This window comes from Cucurbita maxima, unplaced genomic scaffold (assembly GCF_002738345.1).
Source record: "Cucurbita maxima cultivar Rimu unplaced genomic scaffold, Cmax_1.0 Cma_Scf00044, whole genome shotgun sequence".
In the NCBI taxonomy this organism is placed as follows: domain Eukaryota; kingdom Viridiplantae; phylum Streptophyta; class Magnoliopsida; order Cucurbitales; family Cucurbitaceae; genus Cucurbita; species Cucurbita maxima.
The window spans coordinates 517,849-527,615 of NW_019272060.1; the positions used below are offsets into that span (position 1 = coordinate 517,849).

A 9,767-nucleotide genomic window follows, 5' to 3' on the forward strand; every position below is an offset into this window, starting at 1 on the left:
GTCATACCAGATTTTGTCATACTAAAGTTTCTAAGGTTCGTTTTGATCTAAAGTCTAAAATAAGTAAATAAGTAAATCCCTTGATTAAAGAGTAATTGGAAATTACTAAGGTTCCGTTTTGATCTAAAGAAATGAGGTTTCTTTCGTTTTGTTTGTTTGATCACTACCTACAAATACAAACTATTGATTCATGAGAATTGCAGCTTAATTTAGATTGAAACTATATATTTCTAAATATATAGTTTCAATCTACTGTACTCTTTCAGATCAAGACTAAGATTAATACTAATACAGTAACTGTACTTACATTAATTCACACCCCTTAAGATTTAATTAGGAATTGATTATCCATTTTTTTTCCTGGTCAGATCAATAAGGTCATGAAAAACATTTAGATTTTTTTATCTCTTTTTTTACTACATATAATGGATTTGCCTGGACCGATACATGATTTTCTTGTAGTCTTGTTCGGATCTGGTCTTATTTTAGGAAGTATGGGAGTACTATTATTTAATAACTCCATTTATTCTACTTTTTAGTTGGGACTGGTTCTTGTTTCTATATCCTTATTCTATATTTTAGCAAATGCCCAGTTTGTAGCTGCTGCTCAACTCCTTATTTACGTGGGAGCTATAAATGTTTTAATCATATTTGCTGTGATGTTCAGGAAGGGTTCAAAATATTCCAATCTAGGAAGGGTTCAGAATATTCCAAAGATTTGAATCTTTGGACCGTTGGGAATGGAGTTACTTTTCTGGTTTGTACAAGTATTTTTGTTTCATTAGTAATGCTATATAATAGCGAATTTCATTCTTCAATAGAAGGAGAGATTTCTCCCAATTCTTCTAATCTTTCCTGTTTTCTTTTTTTTGTTCCCATGTTATAGTTAGAAATAAACTTGGAAACCAAAGTAGTTGCTTAATGTCAAATTTGAGACCACGTACCATGGGCAAAAAAATAAAGTTTACATACATTACTTGAAAAATAAACAATAAAACCTTATAACTCAGACAAACTTTATTCTAATCAATTTATTGTCTATTATAATTATGAAGCATAACCGGCTGAACTAGAATAGACAATATACGTTCATTTATTTTGTTGTGATTTATGATATGTCCATCTTCATATTGATACATGCATTGAGCTATTCGAGCAAGATCTTTTGGCATTTTCATGAATGTTTGAGAGGACACTAGTTTGTCATCTTCAAATTCATTTAACTTCTTCCATAACTCATCTATTAAATGTCGTATATATTCTCGAGCATTTCTCTCTGAAACATCCGTCTCATTCTGCTTCATCTCGTTTACATAACACTGAATCGATTTTGGAACATCACCAATATTTTGTTCCTCCTAAATGATAAGATATCATAAAAAAAAGTGTTAGCTTAGAACATTTGTATAAATGTATTAAAGGTTGTTATTCACGTACCAACGGAGTTAGGAGGTCATTTGCAAGTCGCATGATTGTTGACGACCAACGAATTATGTCGGGATATTCTGTTAATCTCTCTAACTCAACCTTTGTTATTTGAGGTGAAACAAAAACATATGAATGCACTAACATAATTGGTCCTGCTACTGAAATCCACGCATTGTCGATATATTCTTGCATTGTTGGTCTATAACCACTGTGATACCAATTTGACTCGAGTAGATAAGATTTGCACAAATCTAACCACTGCACCATAAGGTTTTGGTATAGTTTAGACAATAATATAATGTATTTTAGTTCATTTGAAAATCTGAAATTCTCATTATGGGTCCATACCACTTTCTTGAGGTATGGCATGACATCAACTCCATGATTGCTTAGTGCGTCGGAAGCAATCTCATCTATCGAATTGTAGAGAGTAAGAAAACATTGTTTCATATATTCAGGAAGTTGGTCCATTGAAGCAATATCCCACCTAAATTCACCATTAAGTAGAGAAATAATAACGTCAATAGAATTCTCAAGTGTCGAACAAAGAAGTTGTGAGTCTTGAAAGTGTAGTCAAAGGTGACTCAACTTTCTTACAATGGGTGTACTTTGTTTGAGGGCTCTCGAGAATGAGTTGAGCCTCGATTAAGAGAAGTTTGTTTGAGGGCTCCATAGGCCTCAAGAGAGACTCTATGATATAATTTGTTCGAGGAAATGATGAAGAAAATAGCTTGGTGGAAGAAAATGAAACTTACTTCTCTATAGCATTTGTAAAGAGTTCCAGTTCATCCAATGTGCCATAGACATCGTAAACATCATCGATCATTGTTATCAATGCCACAAGTTTCGTACCCATTCTCCTAAAATATTCAAGATTGGGTTCGTATCCAATGCCTATTGTCCAAAAGAAGTTTTCCATCAACTGATCTCTTGCAAAGCTCAACTTTTTTCCGAGCTCCGTTTTTCTCCACCAACTTTGCATGCACAAAAAGAAAAAAAAAGGAAAAAAACACATTGAAGTCATTAATATCAATGAGCCACTTGAAAAAAATGGCATCGTTTAAAATATTTTAAATATCATACTTACCTCGACACATATTTAAGATCTCCTTGGTAGATATATTGTAGCATGTTAAAATCAAGCTTAGCAATTTCCAGAAGAACAAGATTCATGCTTGCTTTTCTCTCATATATATCAATGAACCACCTTGCCTCCAATCTTTGTATCTTCCAATGCAAGGGAAGCTTCAAGGCATTTCTTACGATCTCTACCTTGAGTTCATCTTCGCTTGTTTCGATGTATTCCTTAAGATTGTTGATTGCAAAGCATTTTGCTGCCTCTAAAATACTTTCACCTTCGGTTGATAAGAAGGAAGCTTCATATAAAGATAATATTCCACTTGTATCTCCAGAAAGGCATGCTTTGAAATTTCCAGTCTCATCTCTGAATGCATTGAAAACCTCTGTCCATTGGTAAAAAGTAATATTAGGTTAAGCTATTCGACGGAAATTATTACTAACTGTATGTTGCTAATCAAAGATTTAGCTAGTAAATCCTGTAATACGAACCTTCTGAAATGTCAAAGTGATGTTGTCTTAAAAGTCTAAATTTAAGAGATGTTGAGTGGAGGCTATTCTTCTTCCCGTCATCTTCATAGGACATTTTGTTTATTGTTTCTAATATATCTTTAATTTCACTCTCAAAGTGGTATGATATTCCAAGTCTTTGTAAAACGTCAATGAGCTCTAATTGCTCCAAAGGCTCTCGTCTTTCTCCGAGCAGTGTCTTAACTTCTCCTTTCAGTTGGTTGAATCGGCTTTGATATGTTTCTCTCTAAATATTGACATGAAAAGATAGCTCGTTCACGATTATTATCATTATTACGTAGGGTAAGACTATATTAGAATATGCATATATATATACATACCCTGAATTCATTGTCTAAAGATTGAATAAATTCATCTTCCCACATCGGAGGATTGTAATTTGCAGATTGCCTCACAATAACATCACCACTTTGAGCTGATGCTTTTATGCACATTCCACGTTCAATGCCCTGAAATTTACGATTACAATACTCAGTATATTTACTTTATTTCTTTTAAAATATAACTCAAAATCACTTAAATAAAATAATGGTCGGTGTCAAAAAAATTATCAAGTAATAATTTGATTTTACAATTTCTCTTAATACTACATTTTTATATTTTTCCCAACTTTTAAATGTGAACTATTAAATAGAGATATCTATTTTATTGCGAGAATCCGTCGGGAACCGGGAAGGAATTCCCCATTTAGATGAGGAATAAAGGAGGTAGCAGGGCACATAGGTGACAAAGACGGAAATAATTTCATGTCTTCATCCCTACCTAATTCCCCGCCCCACATCATTGAATATATATTTATTTTTAACCTATAGTAAAGACGATGTAATATTTAAATTAAAGACTATGCTAAAAATAAATTAGTTAATTTTGAGAGTATAATTTTAATATTTAAACAAAAGATTATACTATAAATAGCTAAAAACCTATGGTATAATATTAAATTTTGAATTCTTAGAAAATATATTAATTTATTAGGGCTTTTTTATTTTTTATTTTTGAATGCGAAAATTTTAAAATAATTATTTTTGAAAGAATAATAAATGAGAAAAAATGAATTGTACCCGATCCCCACAAATTTTAAAGAAAATATATCAATTTGTTAAGCATACTCAATTCAGCAAGAGTGAATTAAAATTAATTAATTTAATAATAATTAAATTAGTTTCAATATTTTTCAATCAAAATTACTATAAAATTTCACGCCATAATTATTTTAAATTAATTTAGTATTAATTCAAATAAAATGTAAAAAATATTAAAATCTAAAATTAACGGTAAATTCATAGGTTCGAATCAAAGCACGCTTAATATATATTACCAGTACGGGAGAAGGTTGATAGTTTGTAAATCATCGAACAACAACAAGATCGTTGGGAGCTTTCCCGACCATGGAAGCTCCACCGCCGACCACCCAAAAGACAGACGACTTGGACGCTATACGAGGGAGGTGGAGAAGAGCCATTGAAAAGATACTTGTTTTGAAGAAATGGTTTAGCTTTTATAATGACGATTGGTTAACATTTGAAGCACGTGATTTCCATTGCTTTTATTGGATTGTGTCGGTTTCTATTTTGTTGGTCAGAATTTGATGCAGTCGTAGATGGATCCTCTCCTATCATGGTGGGGTATTGGTAGTAGCAACATCTCTTTTCATTTTTAAATTTATTTATGCTTATCTTGTCATGGTCAATTTTCACCACCCTTATCTTAAACTAATCAGTATAGATAAGCGCAAATTTATTATTTTATCAAAATTTTAATAACTATTGTCGGGTTGATGATAAGTTTGATTTAGTAAAAGAAAGTTACTAGAGTAGAAACTTTAAGAGAATCACTAGCCGCTATCAACTTGTAGTACTTAGAAGAATGATTAATGCTTTGTTACGAGAATTATTAGTATTTTACAGAAAATTGAGTAAAATTGTTCGTATTTTCTCTCGTGTAAATAGTGTTTATAGGTATGATTTATTTTCAACTACAAAAAGAATGGAAAAAGATAGTGATTAAGGTTCTTCAATGCTCTCAAGTTGTTCTTTCTATTTTGATTATTCGTTTATCTACTTCGATCAAGGGTCAAATCAACCTCTCGTATCATATCATATCATAAACATAATACCCATATGACATGTGTGAGGCCATTGGACACGTGTCATCATGCATAACACAACTTTTTCAATCATACCAATAGTAAGGCTACTTACTTGGTTGGCCTTAGTCAAAATTCTCTTTCTAATTTAGCTTGTTTTCATCCTTCGAATCTGTTCTCAATGATGTGAAGGATTCAATTCTTTGAATATTCACTCAAAAGTCGAATTCCTAACTTAATTTAATTTAAAAATAAGGTAAAATTCAGCTTCAGAAGGATAAAAAATGTAGGAATCAATACCAAATTTTGAAACCAAGTCGAATACATTAATTTTGACTCATTGGAGCCACCAAGTCGAATACAACACCGGATTCAAATTCAATGGACCTCTTCTTCCTCGCCTGATTTGTTCAAAAAGATGACTGCATTTCTTTCTCTTCCCAAGAGTTTCTGGCGTCCTACTCCACCGTTCTTCCATTCATATCTCGACTACCATGAGTCTGTATCGACTTGCCTTACACTCCACAACGTTGTAGTGTCTCGCATGTACCTCCTAACGTGAAATCATATGTTCACTGGCGGCTATAGAAAAACACAATGAAGCAATGTGAAGCATGAATGGCTTACCGTGGTCTACTTTGGGTTGTTGGTCATTTCTCTTACGGCGTGGTTAGTCCTCCGTTGAATGTTAAACTTGAACTGAGATGTCGTCGGCGTCATAGTTCGAGGAACGAAAATCATTTGTCTTCCATTCTCCCTCTTTGTATACTACACTCTCAACTTCAAGTGAAGCTTGGAGGATGGACGGCTATTTGGGGAGGATTTTGTTGTGGTGTGGGCTGTTGAGCACTCAATTCTTGGGGTTTTCCTCGCTAAAAATTGCGAGATTTCCGACAAGATTGAATCGCTCTATCCTTTTCTTTTTAACTTGTTACAACAATGCTCCAGTACCTGTTACTCATGAAGAGTAATTATGCAACATGGTCAATGAAGATGCATGTTAATTTACAGGCACAAGACGTATGGAACGCCATCAAGTATGGTAATGGTGTCGAGGAGAGTAAGGATAGGATGAATTTTTTTGTCATCTACCAAGCAATCTTAGAGGACATCCTTCTCATGTTTGTAGAGAAGGACTCAACAAAGATAGTGTGGGAGATGCTACAGACAATGTGTTTGGGTGTGGATCGAGTCAAGGAAGTAAAAATGTAGATCTTAAAGAGTGAGTTCGAGACTATCTACATGATGGACATGAAGGTGTTAATATAACACATGCAGAAGCAATTTGGATCTTTGGCACTTTTAGAACATCAATTATAGTAAATAACTAGCATGTTCATAAGTATTAAAACTTAATAAGTTTGAATACTAACCTTTTGTAATTCAAATTCTTTTTTCCTCACGAACCGGTTTCAAACCACCACTAGTGTTTTCTCCACTATCCTCCGGCCTTAGAACGGGATTGTGAAATACGGTGAGTGACTAAACTTGGGAGGGATTTTGTATATATGAAGAGAGTGTTTGTGAGAGGTTTTTCTCAAGGTTTTTCACCAACAAGAAGAACTTTCATGTATTATGATCACTCTATTTATAAAGTCATGTTTGCATGTTCATGCAAATTTGAGATCACCAAATTTTGACACTCAAAATTCTACTCAAATGTTTGGGAATAAGTGACAAGCATGCATGCTTGAGTTAACCAAATTTTAACAATCAAAATTCCACTCAAATTTGTGGGGTTTATTTGGCAACCATGCAATATTGGTTAAACCAAATTTTGACACATCAAAATTCCACTAACATGGATTTTTCCATGAAATGAAGTCAACATTTTGACTTTCTTCATTTTGATTCAACAATGAATTTGAATTATTAATTTCAAATTAAAGTTATATTAAATGATTAATTAAACTATTTAATTAATATTTAATATTAATGTCAATCCTAATTAATTCTGACACATATTTGATTAAGATATTTAAATCTTATTTAAATATCTCAGATTCTCTCTTTTTATTTAATTCGTAAATAAAACAAAAATGTGGTTATATATGTCGTATATATATAGCGCATTCTCCCTAATTTGAATTCGAACACTTTGAACTCACTCGTTACTCTGTTCTATGGTTTAGTCCGATATGAGCTAGCAGAGGGACCTAATGGACCTATAGATCATGGGCACCAACGATCCAAGATAAACCGGTTAAACTCATTAACCTTGTTAACCAACATTCGTTAACTACTAGGACATTCCACTATAGCCTAGTAGTTGCACTCCCCTCACTATAGATATATTTCTGTCCATTTGATATAATCATGATTAGTAAGTCGATCCTTCATAGGTTGTTCGTAACTAGAGTTAGGTCAATTTACCGTTTTACCCCTGAAGTTACTTCTTGTTTCTTATGTCTCACTGATCCTCTAATGAACAATTGGTTTGTGGTCCAACCAGTAAATCGGATCCCTCTTAGACCAATAAGAGGGTGGGGCCCCTTGTTCAAGACCTGGAGTCAGTAGTTAAGGGAACTACCTCTCTTTTATCCCTAAAAGTGGGTAGGAGTGAATTTCATCTTGCACCCCACGTCCCTAGTCATTTACCCAGTTTTACCCCTGAAATGGGAGGCCTATTGAGTCTGCGAACTTGAGCCACTCTCACCCATGCAAATCTAAGGATAATTCTGATAAACAAAAGTTCATGGTTAGCTCAGGATTAAGATCGAGCTACCTAGGTCATCGAATCAAAAGAAAATCAGTCTAAACAGTAAACGACATTATAAAATGAGAGTGATTTTCTTCATGGTCCGATCTTATGCAATACTCATTGCATAGGACGCCCCCACTCACTTGTCTCCACATGTACAATTTTAGTAATCACATTGTTTATATCCGCATCCATAGTGTCCCTAGAATAAGGTACTCAACCTTATCCTTATACTATAGATCATTTTGACTATATACTTGAACTTGATCAACTCTTATGTCTCTGCATATAGTTCAAGTAATCATACTATAACGAGAGTGTTCTTAGTTTATTGGATTTAGATTAATGATCGTAAAGTTCACTTTATTCAATAACAATCTTTACTGAATAAACAACGATAATAACTTTATTGAAAATAGAATATATTTTTGTTTACAAACTATGAGTTTTAGGACATAAAACCCAATAGGATAATGAGTCAATAGATGATTTTGCCATGAAGTTGACAATGATCGTCACTTGCATCTGTTCGTTATGTGACAAGGTGTAAGAGATCTTCATCGTCAAGAAGTTCCTTCGAGTCGTCCCCCTGAGATTCATATAGATTGTTACCTCCATTGAGCAGTTTGATTACCTCAAAGTTGAGTGAGTCCCTAGTCGTCTTAAATTCCATGAGGAGAAATTTCGTAACTATGGCAACTGAGAGGAGGATAAATGCGGTTGACTTCTAACAATTGAGGGAAAATCGTCAACGGAGTAAAAAAAACGGCCGAAAGAAATTTGTTAGAAGAAAAAATAACAGAGAGAGAAAGTATGCGCCGAAGACCCAATGGATCATTATTTTCATTCTGTTGACATATTTAAATAATCATCATAATCTAAAATTAACTGTAGTGGCACAAATCATGCTCACAAAGTTCGCCCGAATGGCCAGCAAAAAAATATGTTATCCCATTATACTTCAGCGTTAATTCAGATATCCAAAAACCAAAAAAACAACTAAGTTTAAAGGAAACATATGAATAACCTAAATAAGGAAAAATCATAGCTTTTATCTAACAAACGCCTTTTACTCACACACAAAGAGCGACCAAAACTAACGAAAAAGAAAGATGCGGTTGATTCTTCTTTTTTTGAGGTACGAATGAATGCAATGACCATAATAAGAAAAATAGAGGTGGTGGGCATGGACGCGGATGTGAAGGTGAGGAAGCGAGGGAAAATATCTTACAACCCGTGACAATGTCAATACCTAGAAGAACAAGAGTATGATCAAGTGTTACTCTGTTGGAAAATACGGTATTATGCTGCGGCACAACAAGGAGCGTGATGAGAAGGCAAACCTCACATTCACGCATGATGAAAAGCTCACATTGATGTTGGCCAAGAAGATGCATAACTTCTTGATTCTTAATGAAGAGAAGGTTACGGTGAACTTCCTCGCAAATTAAGAAGACCGAGTGAGACCAACATGTGGTACCTAGACAATGAAGCAAGCAACCACATGACTAGAGATCAAATGAATATGTATGTTGTGTATAATGTAGCAAATATCTAAAATGCCATGAGAATGAGATTTATGAACTGTATGTTGTATGAAATGTTTTCGTTATGCTAGATAATTTGTTGTGAGAATGTGATTCGTACTCTAGGTGATTGACAGGTGAACAATCAATTTTACCCACTCGATTCTAACAATGGCGATATTTGTTAACAATTGATATCATTTTTACCCACTTGATAGTCAAAACTTTGATAACAATTGTGGAGGAAATGGAAAAGAAGGAAAAAGAAAAAGAAGATAGAAAGAAAGAAAAAAGAGGAAGCAAGTTCGAAGTTTGCTTCAGAACCGAACCACTCGAACGAACCTCTACTTCACACCCAAACTACTAACTGAACCTCAATTTTAGACCTAAAACGAACGACTCGGAAAATAGCATTTTG

General features: G+C 33.8%; 1 protein-coding gene across 1 annotated transcript; it reads right to left on the reverse strand.

Annotated features, from left to right (window-relative positions):
* Positions 1–990: 990 nt before the first annotated feature.
* LOC111470416 (terpene synthase 10-like) lies at positions 991–4,497 on the reverse strand. Its single transcript, XM_023115980.1, has 8 exons — positions 4,355–4,497; positions 3,357–3,485; positions 2,998–3,262; positions 2,516–2,891; positions 2,184–2,402; positions 1,777–1,915; positions 1,438–1,686; positions 991–1,358 (listed from the first exon to the last, which is right to left on the reverse strand). The coding sequence occupies exons 2-8, from the start codon at positions 3,468–3,470 to the stop codon at positions 1,032–1,034; spliced, it is 1,689 nt and encodes a 562-aa protein (XP_022971748.1). The 5' UTR covers positions 3,471–3,485; positions 4,355–4,497; the 3' UTR covers positions 991–1,031.
* Between the last annotated feature and the right edge of the window lie 5,270 nt (positions 4,498–9,767).

What these genes read in the sequence shown, in the direction of transcription:
- LOC111470416 (XM_023115980.1), bottom strand. Translation starts at nt 3,470, where the DNA reads ATGTGCATAAAAGCATCAGCTCAAAGTGGTGATGTTATTGTGAGGCAA. An exon ending in TTTACAAATGCTATAGAGAA is followed by an intron (nt 1,916 to 2,183) that starts GTAAGTTTCATT and finishes TGGTGAATTTAG; the next exon opens with GTGGGATATTGCTTCAATGG. An exon ending in ATGACCTCCTAACTCCGTTG is followed by an intron (nt 1,359 to 1,437) that starts GTACGTGAATAA and finishes CTTATCATTTAG; the next exon opens with GAGGAACAAAATATTGGTGA.